Source organism: Paralichthys olivaceus, chromosome 16, assembly GCF_024713975.1.
Source record: "Paralichthys olivaceus isolate ysfri-2021 chromosome 16, ASM2471397v2, whole genome shotgun sequence".
Lineage (NCBI taxonomy): Eukaryota > Metazoa > Chordata > Actinopteri > Pleuronectiformes > Paralichthyidae > Paralichthys > Paralichthys olivaceus.
Genome location: NC_091108.1, coordinates 17,957,534 through 17,978,633, shown reverse-complemented (window position 1 = coordinate 17,978,633; position 21,100 = coordinate 17,957,534). Strand labels below are relative to the sequence as shown.

The 21,100-nt window shown below is 40.4% G+C and overlaps 1 protein-coding gene across 3 annotated transcripts in view; it reads right to left on the bottom strand.

Moving 5' to 3' along the window:
* LOC109637348 (cadherin-6) overlaps positions 1–21,100 on the bottom strand; it is a 187,719-nt gene that overhangs the window by 60,477 nt on the left and 106,142 nt on the right. For all 3 annotated transcript variants that reach the window (XM_069511024.1, XM_069511023.1, XM_069511025.1), the window contains 2 exons: positions 14,242–14,536; positions 3,352–3,471 (listed from right to left, as the gene is read on the bottom strand). In XM_069511024.1, the coding sequence (XP_069367125.1) occupies positions 3,352–3,471; positions 14,242–14,536 (415 nt within the window). The remainder of the gene's footprint in view (positions 1–3,351; positions 3,472–14,241; positions 14,537–21,100) is intronic.

Genomic DNA, 21,100 nt, shown 5'->3' with positions numbered 1-21,100 from the left:
ATGAGAGCCACAGAGACACGGTGAGCTATGCTGGATCAAAATGGATTCTCAGAATTGGGAAACCATTACGTTTTTCTTCCGACTGCAATGGTGACATTATCTGGACCAATATACCAGCTAATATTATAGATACATCGGCATATGTCAGCTGTTCCATAAGTTACAGAGCAGAAATGTTTAATATATTTTTAAGGTCATTTAAAAATGTATCCACGTAACTTAGCCACTGAAGAGCCCTGGCTCAGTCCTGGTCTAAATCCTGATATCGACTGAGGTATAATTACTATTTATGAAGCCATAATAAATCATTTAGCAGCCATCGGTAAATCCATTAGTTACAACCTTTAATACAATTTGTCTCATTAGAGTGGATTGCACACTTCTATTAGGTACTGCACTCATCTTTACTGTGGTGACAGGGCTACAGTTTCAGTTATTTACTTTATTTGTTTAATTAGGGTGTACGTTGTGTCATAAACATGTCAGAGTTGTCAGCGGCTGCTTGATCATTATCACAGGTAAGAGGTCGTCAAGCTTCACTTTTACTAATCAGATTGTTTTTATTCCAATTGATGGATCAGGTTATTCTTAGATCTCTCGTCTTCCTTTCAAAACCTATTGGAAAATATCAGACAGCATCATGCCGAAGACGAGGCTGCTTCTCCTAACAACCTGACAGCTTCTCTGACACTTTAGAGACACTCAGTTTCCATTTGACATCCACAACACATAACTTAATGTTCCATTAACGCTGTGCAGAAACATTCATACGCAAAGCCACACATATATAAAAACACAGATGCATGAGGAAGCCTGCCCAGAAAAAATAAATCATATCACGGCGACATGCTGACAGAGCATAAAATCTCAATCTGTGTCTCACACCTTTTAAACGGCACACCACCGCGCGCCTCTTACACGCATTCACCATAGATCCCCTCCTCTGCGTAAATGGCCTCATTCTGCTACATATGATTGGATGTTGCGCATAAAGTGCTGGCTGCTCTCACCCAGCGTCAGCCAAAACACGGGCCTGGATGACTTGGCAGCTCAAGGTGAATCACATTCAACATGGGCCGTTTTGAATGCAAACGAAACAAGCAGGAATGTGTCTCGCTGTCTGAGCAGAATGCATAAGCAAACAAATTGCATATATGAGCGAATGTACTCGCCTGCGAGTGTACATTTTGAATTAGACCTTTGATGATTGAGCCGGCGAGAAACAAGGTGATTGGAAAAGGGAGATAGAGCAAGAGAGAGGAGAGAGGAGGGGAGATGAGAGCGGACACGTTCAGAATACTTAAACTCGTCTAATAGCACAGTGTCACGGCTAATACACACTGGGTGGAATTAGGCTTATATTCCCCAATTAGCATTTCAAAAAGGGCTGCAGCTCTCTCTGCTTGTTGCAGAGGTGCTCACATGTCAAAGAATTCAATTACTTAACAGTGACCTTAAACGAGCGAAACACAAGGATTGGTCACCTGTCACGCATGTGGGCAAAATAAACTCTTTGGACTCTACGACAAAGAAATAGGGTCATGTTGAAGAAAAACAAAAATTTTGAGAATAAAGTGGTAAAATTGTATGAGTAAAGTTGCACTATTAGAAGAAAACAGCAAAACACTGAGCGGATAAAGTTGTAATATTTAGCAAGAAAAGTTGTAATATCATGAGAACATATTGTAATAATAAGAGAATACAGTCGTAATTTTATGAGAAAAGATTTTATATTAAGAGAATTTGGTTTTAATTTAAGAGAATAAAAGGTCATAATTACAAGAATAATGTTTTTATTGAGACGAAATGCATAATATTGTGATAATACAGTTGTAATATTACAAAATAAAGAAGTACTTGTACAAGACAAAAAGGTGATTATTCAAGAATAATAAATAACATATTATTTTTCAGCTTTTTTTTTTAGGAAATACGCAGTAAGCAGAAGCTGTGCTTGCTGGAGTTTCTCTCCTTCACGATCCAAAACCTTGAACGGATCTCATTGTGAAACCATTAACACCCCTTTAATATTGTGCAGATGTAACCAATGATGAACAGTAGAGTGTTATCAAGCATTTTCTCCTGCACATTAGAGTTAACCTTCAAGTTTGTGTGGTTCTTTCTTCAGAATAGAGACAGTTTCTTACACAATCAAGTCCCAATACTCTTGATATGAGCCAAAAGATATAATATTTTGTAAAAACTAGCATAACTTAACACGATGCTCCACATTCCTTATTTCAATGCGTGCAACAGACTTTATTCGTATTATATTAAGACTTAATTCTCAAAATCTAATTTTTTCATTTACTCACACAGATATGCAAAAAACGTCAGCAGCCACAAGTTTTTTTTAGTGCCTACTGTCAGTCAAACAACATTCAAAGCACCAGACAGTTAGAACTCCATTTCCGAATCAACTGAGTTATTATTTCACTCCAAGGTATGATGCTAAAAAAGTAATCATTATAAAATACGATGGATATAAAAAGCTCCTCACCCCTCCTCATCCTCGACAAAAAAAACGTTTTGCCCTTAGGTGACATGCGTGACACAGAAGCATAGTGAGAACACACACAGCAGACAGGTCCTTTGAGGCCTCTGTAATCTGTCCTCTGTAATAGTTCACAAACCTTTGCTGACGTCTCCCTTTGAACCCGTCTTTTTGTTTTTGCTTCATCCAGAAATAATAACATTAGGCTGCTGCTCGGTTTTTGTTCTGTGCACACATGCCCTGGCAGCATGAATACATTTGTGCCAGCTCATACTGGAGAAGAACTGGGGAGGGGGAGCACTGGGAGACGTGTGGGTGTGCGTGCGTGTGTGTGTGTGTGCGTGCGTGTGTGTGTGTGTGTGTGTGTGTTCGTGTGCGTGTGTGTTAACAGGAGGGTGTTTGAGGGGCAGAAGAGGGAAAAGGGAAGTGAGAAAGACAGATGACTAAGTGTGACAAGAGAACTGGGGATGCAGCGACAGAGAGCGTTAGCTTGAATGTGTGTGTGTGCGTGAGTGAAATGAGAATGAAAAAGAGCAGGGATTTATTTGTGCATGAAGCTCACATTCTGGAATGTTAAACTCTACCTGAGCTTGCACGAACACACTTTTACGTGCACGTGTCTTTGATCGTTCTCGTCCACACACAAACACCAGGTTCAGCTTTGTGTGTGTGTCAGAAATGAATTCACTTGTTTGCTCTTCAACATCTTGAGTATATTTGCTTTTCTGCAGCGTGTGTGTATTTGCCTTCCAACATCTGCGCATCTTTTACATTTCTCCGCCCATGTGTGTCATGAAGGGAACAGACACTCACACACACGCACACACACTCACTCACAGATAAATGAACACACTCACCTGTCTGGGGATCGACTGAGAAGTACTGCTGTCCCTGTACCAGTGTGTACACGAGCTTGGCGCTGTTCCCATAAGTCGGGTCATCGGCATCTGTCGCTGTCACCTGAATTATGGACGTACCTAGACACACAAGAAAAGAAAGGAAAAGAGAGGGAGGAAAATAAATGATAAAAGAGGAGACAAAGGAAAAGAGAAGGACAAAGTCAAAACAAGGTAGAGCCGAAGCTAAGTAGACAGAATACAGCAGCACTTTAAGAGCATAAAAAAGCTTTATATCAGGGCGACCTCCTCTCTCCACTCCTACTCCGTTTTCAATCTCTTTCCGAGGGCACTGTGACAAATACTTTATTCTCGCTCGTCCCCCCGCTCAACATGCACACTCTTCATCCTCCATCCTGCTGCTCCCCCCCCCCCTGATTTCTTCTGTCTCACTTCATTTCTCTTCATCTCCGTCCCCAATTCCCTTTTGCCCCCTCTCTCTCAATCGAACCGTCTGTCTCATCAGTGGTCCCCTTCCCATTCCCTCGCACCGCTTTAAATCTGTCATCTCTATGGTTCACACAGTGTCAATTGGCAGGTCCAGTTTTGGAATTTGCTGAAAATATAATATTCATAAAATACAGTAATCACATTTTATATGTGGCATATTCAGATGTGTCTATATTCATGCATAAGCAGGGGGGGGATGACTATTCCCAGTGGGGGGACTAGAAAGCATAGGAGGAAGTGGATTTGTGATAGCAGCTGCTTCTTTATTTCTGATCAAAGCCATGACAGTACCACTCTGGGAAAGAAAGGTGGAGTGTGTGTGTGTGTGTGTGTGTGTGTGTGTGTGTGTGTGTGTGTGTGTGTGTGTGTGTGTGTGTGAGAGAGTGTGTGTGTGTGTGTGAGTGTGTGAGTGTGTGTGTGTGTGTGTGTGTGTGTGTGTGTGTGTGTGTATGGGTGTGTGTGAGAGTTTACTTTAACAGTTGTCCCTGCTCTCTGTTCAGGAGATGTAGTTTAAAGAAACTTCCCTCCACAACATTCCTCCATTCAGAAAACCCCATTAACGTTACCAGCGCAGACATGACTTCCTCTGTGGATGATACCACCTCACACACCTGTGCAGTGGAAACCTTACATGGCTGAAAGATATCAAATCCTGATGCTAAAACAAATGCTATTGAAATGTATCTAAATGGGAAATGAATGCAAATATGATTAATTGAACGAATGCATGGTGTCATTCTGAAGGTGAGTAATATCAGACTATTTAGAGGATATAAAGTAATAAGTAAAGTAAAGTAATATGTCTATTTAAAAGATATATATTAAAATACACCTTTATAATAACAAAAAGCATCCTGCTGTTGCCACCAACCTGACAAACAAACAGCCTGGAGATTTCTTCATATGATTGATATTGATTTTATAGATTATCAGACTTAAATAGTCACATTAGTTATCATAAATAAGTCAAAATGACTATAGAGACACATATAAACTCCTTGGCAAGTTTCTTTTTTATAAGTGCACCAAAGAGGTGCTACCTACAGAGATCACAGTTCTCTCTGAGCTGAGCACATTTGCTTGCAGCAGTTTTGAATCTTACTCGACATGGCTGAAAACCTTTTAGATTTTTTATACTGGTATATTAGTGACTTTAACAGTGAGATCTGAGATCTTATTGATTTCTGTTTATAAGGTTGAAGCTAATGCATAAAGTTGGAGTGTTGCAGTGTTGTAGTATCCAGCAGAAAGTGATAGTTACATTTTAAAAATAAGATACAAATCAAAATAAACCAGAGTTATACATAATTACAAATGCCTGATTTGTGACCGTTGTTTGTGCTCTCATGTCGTTCAATGAGGGAGCTGCTCACAGCTGCAAAAAATAAAATAAGAAAATCACACTCTGTGGATGGTTGGAAGAGTTCACAAAACAATCATGAATCTTTCTATGAAATGTAATCAGTGGTAGCATTGCAAGCTCGCAGTGATTGACAACTGTTGGCACATGTGATCCATAATTTAGTGAGTTTTTTTTCTTCTTTTCACTGGGGAGAAAAAAACCCTGTATACTACTAGTATTATTGCACAGTACATACTTGATGTTATATGTGGAACTGAGACACAGTAAGAAACAGTGAGACCAATTAAAATTTGATGGAGTGGAAAGTAGGCAGCTTGTTTTAAACCTGTCTTCAGATGTTTGGCCATTATTTTTAATCCATTTTCAGTTTTGATTTCTTTCTGCATTTTCTAGCCAGATAAAAAACTCTTTTTACTCGCTCACCGTACCGGTTTCACTCACCGACTGCAAAGTGTCTGTTGTTAAATCTATTTCTGTTTTAGGGTTTTCTCACTGTAGATATTGTGGATAAGTTCATATATTGTAAGTAGATACAGGCTGAAATGTTTCCTCTGACCGTGGTAAAACGTAATCAGTCTCAGGAATCAAACTGTTTGGCTCTGCGCAAGGCAAAGGCAAATCCATTGGTATGCAGCCTATAAGCTTTGCTATACAGGCAGTCGCACTCCACGAGGATCAAATATCCACACTGCCAAGCATCCATCCAGAACCATGAGACATCTGTCCTCTGGAGACATACAATTTATATATATATATATATATATATATATATATATATATATATATATACATATATATATATATTACTCCCAAATCTCACATATATATATATATATATATATATATATATATATATATATATATATATATATACTCACTAACACTCCAGAGCGGTAACAAAGGAAAACAATTAATTCCAAATAGGCACTGCACTTGTAGGAAAATACAGTTTACACACACACACATAAATATATATATATAAAAGAGAGAGTGAGACAAGATTAAACTTTAAACCGATCTCCTTAAATGCAGATACACGTTTGCCAGGATATTAGATTTATACACAGTGAACTAAAACCAACTCAAAACACTTTGAGAACTGGCTCAGTTCCAGTGCACCTTGCATCAGTGTCTCATCGCCGCAGATGAGACACAACCCCCCCCCTCCCCCCACCATTACCCTTAAAATGCCTAATGTAACGAGCCTTTAACAGAATCCTCACAGCAGAACTATCTTCTCTGTTACGTATGCTGTAAAGCGCCTTGGTAAATATTGAATCGTCAAGTAAATATTGAATCCGTGATTGACTGAACCGCTCAATCCGAAGACTGAGCTGCTTTGAGGAGCAGACACTCATCAGGCAGCTGATAGGATTACTAAACAGAGCTTGTCTCCATCAACCCCCACTCCTCTCTCCTTGGGCCTTGCCCGGCCGTCATGCAGGGTCATCTTTCGAATCTAAATTTAACAATTCATTGGAGGAGGAAGTTTGCTGAACTTCTCTAAACTAACCAGTTTGCTGGGGGAGGTACGTAAAATAATGCCCTCTTTTTCTGGCATAATTCAAAAGTTTTCCTGAAAGCAGTCCTCCTTACTTTTAAAAGGCAAGAGTGCTCCCTAAAAGTAAAGCTCATTTTCGAGTGGAGAAGCCGAGTTTAAATGGAGATTAGAGTACTTTTGTACATACAAACTGTTTCCTACAGGCACTCTGCAGTCACGCTCTGAATTACAATCTCAGTCACTCCAACATCTCACTGCAATATGAACGCAAAAAGAATTTCTTCCGATCTCTGTCCTCACCTCTTATTTCACTCCCACCCTGAGTGCTCCTGTCAAAGTGTACACGATCGTTCTGCAGTCAGAGAGATATTTTCAGCTTACTGCGACTGTGACATACACTTTGTCACCACTTTTCAAGTAAAAATGAAATGGAAATGATTTTTCTGAACGTGGCAGACAATTTTATAACCATCTGTAATTTCTTATTATGCTGGAAAGACGGTAATTTGTCATAAATGTGTGCGATTACTCCCAAATCTCACATTTCACAGCTAGGCAGGAATGGCTCCCTCTGATCTCATGATACACTAAATTGTGTTGTTTGGTGGGAACATAATGTCTAATACACAGACACTGCTGTACATCAGGAAACAAGACAGAAATTTATCACAAAGATCAAAACTCTTCCCTCAGATTTAGATTTTTTTTTTCCTGATGTATCCCCTTTGATGGATTTTAAGGTGTTTACCCCAGGAAACCACTTTATTTTTCTACCATAAATGTCACAGTGACTGAATTTATTCATTTTGAAGAATTTTCAAATACAGTAAAAGCATTTCACGGAGTACTGCTTCACAAACTGTGGGCTCGATTTTTTTTTCCTGACACTGGGGTGCGAGAGCAGGTGGGTGTGTGACCAACTCATTTAGGCTTTGTATCGCGACGCGGAAAAGATCATGGAGCAGCGTGAATTCATTATTAGCAGGTGGACGAGATTAAACGTGTAGAGCCAGGGCAGGTTTCACTTATGGACGATCACATCAGCTCCCCCAGGCCGCTACAAAAAACCAAAGTCCCAAAGCAGCGACGCAGGCCACACCACGCTAATTTGAATAGACAGCAAGGCTAATAGGCAGATAATGTTTTTTGTTCTTCGATACACGTGAACTGCAAAAAACTGTCTGGCCAGTCTGGATTTTAATTGGGGGCTCATTAACCTCTCAAGGCGTTGAGGTAAATATCTGTTAAACCCTTGTCTTTTATAGATATTTGTAAATTCGAAACATTCATGCATCTATTATCTATAATGCTTATCCTTTAAGGGTCATGGGTGAGCTGGAGTCAATCCCAGCTGACATTGAGAGAGAGGGGTTGTTGGTACCAAGTGGTCAGCTTTAAATTCATCTGTTCACCCCTGGTATTAAAATGTGTCCTGAATGTGTCTCCTGTGACCACTTGAGATCGAAAGTTCATCAGCACGCTGTATATATGTCATTTGTTTTGTGTGTCTGTGCTGTGTTGACGTGAGTGAGACAGACAGAGGGAGAGAAGGAAGAGAGCCGAGTCAGTTGGGAGTGAATGAATGAATGTGAACCGCTATGAAGAAAGATTTGACCAATTGAAGAAACGTATCAATCATTATGTGGTGATCAGTGTTGATACTGTGCCAGTGGCGACAAGCAAATCAGCATATTGACACTGAGAAGTGTGAAAATACATTTATAAAGTAGCAGATCAGAGACATCAGCTAGTTAGTCCTTCATATGTGGGAAAGGGAAAGGAACCTGACCAAGATCTCTGGACGCATTTGGGTGCATTCACATCTAAACTGAGCGCTGACCACTTGTGATCTGGTCACTCAGAATAAAGGCTGAGTCTGAACGGAGTCTTAGAGACTAACCACAATCTGTATGTGTTGGACTGTGGGAGGACACCGTAGCACACAGAGAAAACCCACACAGACACAAGGAGAACATGCTAAAGTAATTAAATATATAGTTGTCAGTTAGTAATATATACGATAATACAAATAATAGTATGTTTGTGCCATTTAAATGATAACATAACCCGAGAGCTCCCTGTATATATAATATAATAATAATAACCATATTATAATGACAATAATTCACTCTGCATGATTAGCACAGGCTGCTTTTATATTAGAGACTGAAGATGGAAGGTATTGTATGTCGTGCATCATTCCTGTTGTTACAGGTATTTCATCAGGAGAAGTGAAAGCCTTCATACATCCTACAAGCAGTATTATTGAAAAATCCCCCATTACAGATTCGGCCTGCATTGCATTTAAATTGCATTAATTTGCATTTAGATTTTTGGAGTTTTGGGGGCGGTGCGTGAGCGTGCACATCCGCCAACTCCAGCCATGAAATTCTCTCTCTGGGTATGAGCTGCCATGAACAGAGATGCAATTTCATGCCAAGGAGAGGAATAAAATTGAACAGCAGTGCCTGACCTGCTCGCTCCCAACTGGAATGTGGAGACCAAGTGCATTTGAGAACTCCTGTACTTTAACAAAAACCTTATAATGTACTTCTGACTTTAATTTAGGTATTTGAATATTCTGGTTCTAACTGGACACTGTAATGTGAGGCAAAGCATGTGACCTACATTTAAAGAAAGCATTGCAGTACGAATGCCCTTCGGTTTGTGCCACTTTTAGCTTCCAACTACACCGAGGGCCCTTCAGAAAATATAACTAGGTGTTGCAATCTGAAAAGGGCACCCAGGAATCCCCAGGTCCTTGTATTCAGACTTGGGCTACATGGACACAAAGCTCTGTAGGAAAGGTGCAGCAGGAAATATTTCACTTTTCTTGCACCTGCTTGTTTGCCTGTGGTTTTGACTTGCAAAGCCTGAAAAGAAACACAGAAATATCCAAATAACCTTCTTATTAAGATATCATATGGACATGCATAACTAAAATGTTTGTTCATTACTCCTAGAGCAGGTAAGTCTCTGTTTGTATTTGATTACCGGGTATTAAGTGCAATAATTTGTCAATTGCTCGAGGAACAAGAAGCTGCTTGTTTTGAATACAATATTGGTTTTACTCCTTAGAATGAAATATACAAGACTACAGCTTTTTACTCCAAGCTAACCAGTCTGAATTTTTTGGCTCATTCAGTTTGACAAATGAAATCCCAATTTGCATGCAGCTCGTGGTATTGGTATTAACTGTGACTACCAGTCATGTTGTGCTAATGAAGACGTTCTTGATGTAGTTGTTTGCATTGTTTACATGCTTGTCATAATTTAGTAATGAGGAAATAAAATGCATTGTCTCAATAGTTGCTCATAAGGTAAATATTCTAAATAACTACAAATAGTTATGAAAATAAGAAACATCGAAGCTGACAAAATATTGTAGTGTATGATTATGTCATTTAAATTGCACATTAGAGCGTAACACAGTAAAAGTCAGTTAATCTGCTTCATTGTGTGTGTGTGTGTGTGTGTGTGTGTGCGTTTTGATCCGATTTGACAGTGACCAGTCAAACACCCAGTCTGTCACCAGGTTCTCATTCAGATGTTGTTAAATCCTGACCTGTGCATTAAAGTACGTGACCAGAGTAGATTAATATCAGAGAGAGTGATGAGATCTCCATTGACTGCATGTTGAGGACAAGGTTGTTTTTATTGTACATCAATGACGAACTGTGGAGTCTCGCTCTAAACACTAGGGAAAAGCAGCATGGCTATTCAGGTGGACGAGAGTTGAATGGAGGCCCTCGCCTATCAACTACCAGATGAATGTGGTTGTCTGATACTGATCACGTGCGGATGTAAAATGTTTGTGCTGACACAGCTCAAGTATGTTTTCAATGTTCCCATAACGATTATTATTTCTCCCCGTATACATCCACTGTTAGAATGGATGAGCATACAAATCAATATATGAATGATCACACCACATTCTGTGTGACTATTGATACTGGCATTTGAAAGTTTTAAATAAATTATTTGAAAGTTTGACATTTTAAACATCGGACACAGATTTTCAATACACAGAATTAGTTTGCCAGGCAAGTCAACATCAAGTAATCTGAAAGTGAATCTATGGAAAACAATGGATCTGTTTGAGCGTCGCTACATGAATCACATGACCTGCTCTGATTTGACCCCTCGTTGTCATAATCCTCTAATCTAAAGAGTTTGCATGAATGTGACATCCCTTGCAGCCATCTGCTTATAACCAGACAAAAAGCAGCGAGAGAAACAGAAATCTGTGTTATGTGAAATTATTTAAAGTGTTCTAACTTTTTTCAGTTTTCTGATCTGATCTCGGATCCCGAAACCCGTTTGGAGAGACTGATTTAGAAAAGAACCCTCAGGTCCTTTAAAGTTTTCATCACATAAATATATATTTTTTATGTACATTTATTTAACAAATTAAAATAATCAAGAATTATCAATGTCACTTCATGTTGGACTGGACAGAAAGTATATTTGGTGACACATGAAAGCATCCTATGATAAAAATTCATGAAAACATGAAAAAAGAGAAATCACGGCATCTGCTACATTTGCTGTGACCACAGCACAGTGATACGTGGCACGAATAAAAACCAACAAGTCATCAAAATTCAACATTTCAGCCGCAGTAAAACTGTTTTGATGCTGGATGCAGGATTCAGACTCCGTGTTTAGCAGGAACAAACTGCCCCTCACCTGCTAAAGTGCAGCAAGTTTTTTTCCCTTATTACAAAACCCATCTTTATATGATGAAGGCTAATAAGATACTGTACAGCATGTCAAAGTAATCCCAGCGGGCACCAATGTTATGATGGTGATATGTTGTCTAATGGCAGTAAAGCTGCAGCTTTGACATCCGTGGCTACATTAACATGCTGATTGTATTTCAAGAATGTATTCATGTCCCACCTCAAGTGCTTTTCATAATAAGTCTTTACACTGCATTTCATCTAATAGAGGTCTTATATGTGCAACATTATTGGAGTCCATGAGTTATCTTCCAGTATCTGATATTTTTTATTTCTCAATATTTTACATTTCTCAGTGTAAGGGACGTTTTTGTTCAGGTTATATAAACTACTATTTCAAAGCAGGAAATACACTGCTGTGAGACGGCAAATCAGAAAACACTCTGTACCTGCGGACATGTGAGATATCTTTCTCTTTCGAGCATGACAGCAGCGACTTAACAACCAGTAAAAATGCTGGAGTGTGAGTTTGTCCGCAGAATGTGACTTCGATAACCTGCTTAATCAAGTTATGTTCAAGACTGAGATCGAGTTCTAATCTTAGATATTGAGATTAATCTTCATTATTTTTGCTCTTGTTATTTTACCACAGCATAGACAGGAGAGAGTGGGAGGTCTGAGAAATGAGAGGGCAACTTGGGAAAAAAAATCCAGGATTGTAGTTACGTTAACTCATGTTCAGCTTTGCACATCTTCAAACTGTAAAAAGGAATACATCCTTGTTGTCTTTCGGTCTAAAGATTAAACATAATAATCTTTCTCTGATGAAAAACGTCTCTGTCTGGTATTATAATAACAATTTATTCAAGTTATATCAGTGGGATGAATCAAGTTTTCTGTGGATGACTCAACAACACAGATCACAGCAGAAAGTTTTATTTTGTATTGTATTATGATGCAGCTAGAGCTGCTTGCATTGTAAACAAAACTAGTTCTACTCCTCTTCTGGTGGTTACAAGGGCATTGTAATTTTAAAACAACATAATTGGTTGAGTCACATTATGAAGTAAATAATCATATAAATACAAAAACTTAAAATTACAAAGACACATTATTTTAATTCTAATGGGTTGTTTTGGTGTATAATTCTTACCTTGAAGCTACAGATAATTACCTTTTATTACCTCCCCCATGGACGTCATGTTTCTGTCTGTATTTGTTTGTGTGATTGTCTTAAATTATGGTGCAGCTGTGAATTATGGGATGGATCCAGGATTTATTTTTCACTTTCTTTGACATCATAGGATCCAAATAAAAATCTAGATCTAGTGAATCTGAATGTGGTTTCTGTTGTTGGAGGTATGCGCTCTACTGAGTGTCATTCTAGTTTCAAAATGCCTTTTGTTCAAAAGTCTGTTTTAATTTTTTTTTAAAGCATTTGTCCTTGAGAAACTTATTATCATTATAATGTCCCTTTTTATGACAGTGAGGTTGTCATTAGTATAAATCACATCTGCCATCACGCTCAATAGGTTTTGGTCCAGCTGACAGAGAACTGCACACTGTTGCCTCCAAAAATAAGAGACTTTGGTTGTGTCTATAACTACCTTATATTATCAAACTATTTACTTTATATCCTATATTCGCTATCACTGTATTTGAGTGAATTATGAGTGTGAAACTTGTGCAATATATAGAGCCTTAAAATTATGAAGACATAGTTATAAAGTAGTTTTTCTTCTCCCAAAGCTAAAAACAGCATGTTCATCTAAAGCTGCTTTGGACAGGCACTGAACTCCAGGGATCCTCCACAGTTTCTTCAGAGGAGTATATGTGTGAACGCAAATGTCCAAGTGAGAGCCTTTAGACTTTCTGCAGACTTTCTCTGCCTGGCCCCCTCGCAGGAAGTCCACAGAAAGTTCAGAGGAGTCGATGTGAGAACACAGCAGGAAATCCTCTGCTGGATTGACTGCGAATGGGTGCGGGAGGATTGATGACACTTCTAACATGTGACTAATGCAAAAATAAACAAAAACAAGCATCTCCAAATAAAAAGGCGGAGCCACACACGTGGAAGAGATAGACGAAGATGTCAAGAAAGTTTGCGATGATAAAAGCTGATGACAGTGCCGATGTGCTGCAAACAAAGTCATGTGATCTCTGCAGCAGAATTTTTACGTTACACCTTGCCTCTGTCTGCTGAACCACCCCTCATCTGAATCCTGCGGAGGATGTGTTGCTGTGTGAACACGTCTGAGCAGAGAATCTACTGCTATGTTGTGCATGTGTGAAAAGAAAACTGCGGAAGGGGTCCAGACTTAATTCTACAGAGATCCTCTGCAGGACATGTCTGACAACAGCTTTGCAGATGTTAAAAAATACAGCTGTGCACTTCAAATTCTAGGACAAAAACAGATTATTATCATGTAAGTGTTTTCAGTGGAGTGATTTTGACATACAGAACACTAAAGTGGAGATAGCTGTTGATGCTAACACTGACTCTTCACTTTAGTGCTAATTCATAAATCCAAACTCACACACCTACCTAGATGATTAGCTTGGTGTGGGAACATGTGATTGGCTGTCAGGTGAAGTGGGCGGGCAACTCCAATGTAATGAAAAGTCATATTATGAAATAAAAATGTGTACATTTAGTTATTAAAAATGTATTTTGTTAAATTAATGATTCATAATTTGTCATCAGTTGTGAAATTATTCAAAATGTTTTGGTTCATTAATATATTTAATCAAAAAAAATGTCTTTATTCCATAACACTTTCAGGCTGTATAATCTGCAGCTGCTTACTAAATGAAATCCAAACCCACCCTCCCACTGCCCACCAAGGGTCCCGTACCTATATTTGCCATCTCCGGCACAGTGGCGCTGTAGGGGCCCTCATCAAACATAGGCGGGTTGTCATTGATGTCCTGAACCCGGATTATAAACTGTGACGACGGCTCCAGGGCACGGTCAGTCTGCCTGTCCGTGGCCGTGGCAACTAGACGGTACTCGTCCTTCTCTTCACGGTCCAACGGCTTCGTGACGTGGATGTTACCCGTCTTCTCATCTATCACAAAGACCGAGCCCGCCCCCTCGCCTCTCAGGACGTACTTTGTGCGTCCATCATTCCTGTCCATATCCGTGTGGAGCTAGGTGAGGGAGGAGGAGTGAAGCAAGAGAGGAAGGGAGACAAACAGGGAGGAAATATGGTGTGGAAATTGAAAGGTAAGGACAGAGAAGAACAGAGAGGGTGGAGGGGAAGAGAAAGACAAGAGTAAACACCAGTTAAAAATTAAGTTTGCTTTTCCGAAGCTCTGTGAAGACAAAACAAGCAGATTATCCTCTGCATGCCTCCTGGATATAATGAATTTAAACAGAGGCAGACAAAAGAAATATTCAAAACACCTCTCTCTCTCTCTCTCTCACACACACACACACACACACACACACACACACATACACACCCATTGTACGATGTCTCCTCTGTATTCCTAGAGTATGAGTATGTTATGAACCAGGATCTCCTTAATCTCAGTGATATCCACAACACATGCTCTCCTGCTCAATCTTAAAGCCTCTTTTCACTTCCCAGCAGCTGTGGACAGCGAGAGCTTACTAGTCTGTGCACATGCGGCGCCCTGGCTATTAATGAAAGCACCAAATCAAAGAAATAATGAACAGGGGGCCAATCAATTATTCCCTAACTAATAAGTGCGTATGAGGGAGAGGAGGGGAGCACGGCGGTGGGACATGTCGTATCGATCACAGCCCTGTGTTGTGCTTTATTGGATCAGTGCCTGGTGAGACGTCAGAGCAGCAGAGCAACCAGCATCCTCTCATGCAGGGAGAGGTAATATCAGGGAAGGCTCCACACTGTCCTCCGTCCCCAGTGAGACACACACACAGCGGCGGGATGCACCCGGCGCACAACAAGATTCATTCTCACACGAACGTGGATCGAATAGCAACTGTGACCAAAAATAAGAGTGTGTTAAATTAGCCCCCACTTGCAAGAAAGTGTGACATTGTGACTTTAGATGGAGAAAGAGGAGAGCGGAGAAGCGGCTGAGGAGGGGATGGGGGTTTAACTCAGGAGTGCATTGTTGCGTGGCAACAGCTAAGCACATTTGCTAAATGAAATGAGAATGGATACTGTGAATCGAAATGTTCATTTACTTTGAGGATGGCCATTTTTCAAGGCGGGAAATGGCACGGATACGCCAGCTTCCCAGGGGGTAAACGATAACTGTGGCTGTTGACAAGGTTGTTTATGGCTAAGAAAGCAATCATAAGTTCAGAGAAGTTAAATGTTAAAAGTGTGTGAACAGATCGGCACAAAGTCAAAAGTGAGACACTTCACCTTCATAAGATTTCTTCATTTAAATGACAATGCAACTTGGAGAATGTGAAAGCACTCTCACCAACATAGAGGGTGTTCTGTGAGAGCATGGTGCACATAGGAAACTGAAAACAAATCTGCTGCTCAACTGAAGGCTTTACTGTTGTCTTTTAATCAGCTGTGCTACAACTAGCCTGAGCACATTTATAGTGATACTCCAACACTGCTCTTTGTGCACAGGCCTTTTTATCACAGAGACACTTTGATTTGACGTAGTAGGAAAAACACAGGAGCACATAACATTGAATATAGTTCCATTCTATTCAAGTGTCCCAGTAAGTCATGATAGTGTGTGTGAACCAGCAAACTCAATATTAAGAGCCTGAAATTGAAGCAGCCAAATTCCTCCATCATTACTTGCATATTCCTAAACTGCTCTCAGACTACACTGAACTCTGGATAATCTGAGGGCTGTATGTGAGAATACAAATGTCTGGGGGTATCCCTGGAGTTTCTGCAACCCCCAAGTAAAACCTCTGTTTGAGAACATCCCAATGAGCTAATGTGAGAACATAGCAGGAGATCCTCCAGAGGATTCACTGCAAGTGAGAGGGTACGCTGATGATATTTCTAACAAGCGACAGAGAATACAAATACTTTTTGGTGATAAACCAAAACACATGATCTCTGCAGTGGACTTTATATGTTACATCCTGCCTCTGTCTGCTGCATAACCCCCTCACCTGAATGCTGCGGAGATTTCTACATTGTTGTGAACGTGTCTGAGCAAAGAATGTCCCACTGCATTGTTCATATGAGAAAGAACATGACCCAGTTGTGCGGACAGTCTCCTGAGTTTGTGTCTAAAAACAGCTCTACAGTGTCAAAACATCCAGAGCTGTGCTCCTGCTCCTCATTCCACTTAATCAGCAACTTTCTACATTATCTGCCAACAAACAACTGTCCTCTGACATTGACATTTTGTTCCTGTCTCAGTTTACCTGTCTGCTTCTCTACACTTCCCTTTTGGATTCGGTTGCCTATGCTGACTGACTCCATATTACAACACTGAGGAAATATGACAAACATGCATCACTTTTATCTTTCCTGCTTTTGTTGTGCTTTTGTGCTTTTGAGCCAAGACATCCTACGAGACACCAAGCAGAACTTTGACAAGGCTTATTATGTATGGCACCGTGAAGAAGACCTGGCTGTGTAGATTCAAAACACATGATGCAGTATATAGTTTTTGAATAACCACTGTGATGCCTAGTAGACAAGGAACTCTAAAGTCAGTCAGTCTCCACATTTCTGAAAGTTTTAACAAGTTATTTAAGACTTTTTAAGACACTGAATGGAATTTAAGAATGTCTTGATGTCGTCTCATAATTTAAGTGTCTAAATTGCTTCCTGGCTGCTGGCTGCAGTGTAGGTCACAGATCCCGCCTACTTGCAGATGTTAGCAGATGGGACATGGATCAAACTAAAAGGTCAAAGTATACTTTATATTTTTCTAAAGATGGTTTCAGTCATTCTGATGTTTGTCCAAATGCTTATTTTTCCCGGTTAGTTTGATTTTAATGTATTTGATGCGACCAAAAAACGTCAAAATTGACAGCTTGACTTTAGATTGGTCTAGTGAATGTATGGGCAGGATCTTGATACCGTGGCTTGATCCCCAATTCACTATTACAAATGAACAAGATGGAAGCATTCGTAGCCAACTTATTTTGGCTTCATTTGTTTCTGAGGTCCAACAATTTGCTTTGCTTTCACCAGTACACCTGTGTTTGGTATCCATGTTTTATTTACTCAAACAAACTGTGTATTGTTGCAGTCAGGGTTATGCAAGTTCACTGAAAAGTGTTTACATTGTGACCTACACTCAGTTTGGGCTTCATGTCATCATCTGTCAGACCAACCGGGGCCAATTGGCCAAAAACACGGCTGGTCAGGACCTCCACGGGAGCCCGGCTCCTCGCTCTCCTTAATGAAGTGCCATTAACAATCAAAGTCTTAACGGGCCTGCAGCTTAACGAGGGGACTTAACGAGCTTCTTAATGAAGCCCCGGCCATCATTACCACAGTGAGCGGTGGCAGCACTGATTGAAAGCACTGCTCAGAGTCATTCTGGAGCAGGAGAGCCCAGCCTGAGGAAACCAAATCCATTTAAGGCTGACCTCTCACCCTTATCTGTCCCTCCCAGATTGATAGGAAAGTATAATAAGGAAAACGCACTTCACCACATATAATAGCTATGGATATTTTATGGCTACTGTGGTGGCCCAGCTTTGGAATATCTCTCTGCTACCTGTCAGTGTGCAAAAATATCCAAACAATATCATAACGCAACTATACGCCATATATCACATCCGCTTAACGGGCATAATATGACATCTCATAACTCCTACTTTTCATATCCCCGATATACTATCAAATATATCAAGAGCCAAACAATATGAAGCCACTGGCCACAACAGTCAAATTTACTGATGTGTCACCTCTGCTTGGAGAATGATTTCAGCCTGATAAGCTGCCATTTCCACTTTCCCTGGCACTTCTTGTGTATGCAACACCCATTCTCCCCACACTCCTAAATCTGTTCAATTACTTATATTATCATAAGGTAATATGCTTATATTCATATACTCAATTTCACATTTTTGCAATAACCATAAATCATCAAGCGAGGAGGAAAAATACTCTCAGCCAACCTCTAAATCACTTAAATAACTAATACCCCATATGCACAATTTCATATTTCTGCCTCACAATAAATCATAAATACACCAGGAAAATGGTTTTTTTTTTCCCCAACAGCTTTGCATTAGACTAAGGAATGTGGATGTTTCCCCCCACAAATTCATATATGTGTGTGTGGTCTCTGTGCTTGTGTGAGGCCGAAAGGGAGGGAAGTTACGCAGCAAGAAAAATCACAAACTGTGAAAAAAATCGACTGGCAGCTCACGTGAAGTGCCAAAAGGCATACAGAGGAAATTTGGGCCACTGCCAAGCCCTGCGACTGGTACTGAGGTTCAATTCCCCAAACATATCAAGGAAAGTTTGCAAGGGCACCGGGCAGGTATGCGAATACCCCACCCCAATCTCCCCTGGAAGCCCCCGGAGCAGGGGCAGCTATTCATCTTCGGTGTGGCAGCTTCAAAAGAACCGGAGGCCTACAGACGAAGAGCGAGCCCCATGGGCCGGTCAAACTCCACAACAAGATGGGGTGGAGGTATCGCCTGGGGCTGGGACTGAGCCAGCTCTTTCATATCAGCCTGCATCAAGCTCGAGTCAAGCAGGGCGGAGGAGAGAGGGTCAGCCAATCGATTGGAGCAGGCCCCTCAAACTCAGAGAGACGTCGGAAGAAACAGGCCGGTCGGGGGAAACAGAGGAAAAATTAATTTGGGACAGGGCCCGTATGAGTTCAGAGAGCACGTTAGAAATGAAACTGCTTGTGGCCAGTTTACCTACAACTGAGATATTATTTTGCTTGAGGGAACGAGTGCTTGTGCGCCTGTGTGTTTGTGTGCATGTACGTCTTACACTATGACTACTGTAACAACAGTCCTTCCATGTGTGTATGTGTGTATGTGTGTGTGTGTGTTTGTGTGTGTGTGTGTGTGTGTGTGTGTTTGTGTGTGTGTGTGTGTGTGTGTGTGTGTGTGTGTGTGTGTGTTTGTGTTTGTGTGTGTATTGGTCGCAGTAACTTAAAAAAAGAGGTGTAATGACTCTGGGTCTCCTTCTGCCCTGGCTAAACCTCCACTTGGCACAGTCATTTGCACAGAATGTAGGGAGCCAAGGCGTGACTAAGAATGTGTGTGTCTGTGTGTATCTGTGTGTAACTCTCAGTGCCGGCAGTGCTTGACCTGGAGAGAGAAGAAACAGTTGAGAGCTGGCCAGGGAATTTGGGACGTTTAATAGAGCACAGCACAAAGCTGAGGCCAACATACACAGTGACTAATAATTAAAGTCAACAACTCTCCAGCGCGACTGTGATCAGCTCTGCCATCATCTGATGTCTTCACTCTCCCGCCCATCTGGAGAGCAATAGATCCCCATCTGGAGCTCAGGAGACACACCTACACACGCTCATGTAAACACAAACTAGTACGTGCACAGATAAGCCAGGCTTTTCATTCTCTGGTGGAATAATTGCAGTGGTACAATTTGCATTTGTTGATACTGGTTTGTGCCCCTGTGCCTGTGCATGCATGCGCCAGCCGTGCACAAGTACCTATGAAAATGTATCGACAATCCACTTTGGCTGGGCGGAAAGAAGATTTAAACATATGGCACAACACTAATATATGTTTATAGGTGAGAAACATTTTTCAGAAGCTCTTGTATGTTCAAATACACTAGCAAAGGATGAAAACATTAGATGAAAGTTTAATTCAACTCCTTGTTTCCTTTTCTAATCTCAAAATATTCAGAAATGATGTATCCATAATGTAACAACCACCAAATTCCATATATTGAAATAAAGTCATATTATACCAGCCTCTGGTCAGAGATTTGACAGTACATCATCTAGGTTAAATACATTACATCACATAACCAGGCATTGTTTATTACTCAGGGGAATCAAATGGAATCTAAATATTAACGGATGGAACAGGTCCCTTAAATTATAGCTTCACTAAATTTTTACAAATTCATGAATATCAGTTCCCTTAATATGATTGTTTTCATCAGGATCCATGAATTATTCCCTTGGAAATTAAAGAAAATATTGATTGGATCCACCCCTTAATCCTAATCCGCACCGAAATTGAATGGGTCCTTCTATGACCAATACCCCAGCCTTCCATCAGGTTTTCTTATACTCTGTCCCGTAGTTTTTTGGGAATTGCCAGCAGCCCCAAAATTATACACGAAATGTATTTGCTAGAGAAAAGCAGCTCACAACTTCACAGTTTACAGACTTGATGACTTTAACTGACTGTGGTCATAGTATGTGCACAGTTTTCTAATGTATTACAAACATTACAGGTGCACACACTCACGATTTTTACAACATAATAACGTATGTTAGATCATTAAGCTAAAATCCTCTTTCTTGCCCTGTCAGACTTACAGCGACTACTTTTGTCAGTATAAAGGTATTATGACTTCACCGAAATCATAACACAACTCTGCCAGAAGTTCTAAATTTTCTTTAACCTAAAGATTCTTTCACTGCAGTTCCAATAACAATTATAAAAACCTCCTACCACACTAAAAGCAACCAGAGTTGCAAAAAATATGCAGATAGTGTTCCACTCAAGTGTGACACACACATTCTTCCACATGCATGCAAATTTCTCATTCGCCTGGCCTCCTCGCAGGAGCACATGACAAAAACACCTTGCATTTATGCAGAGGCTCTGGA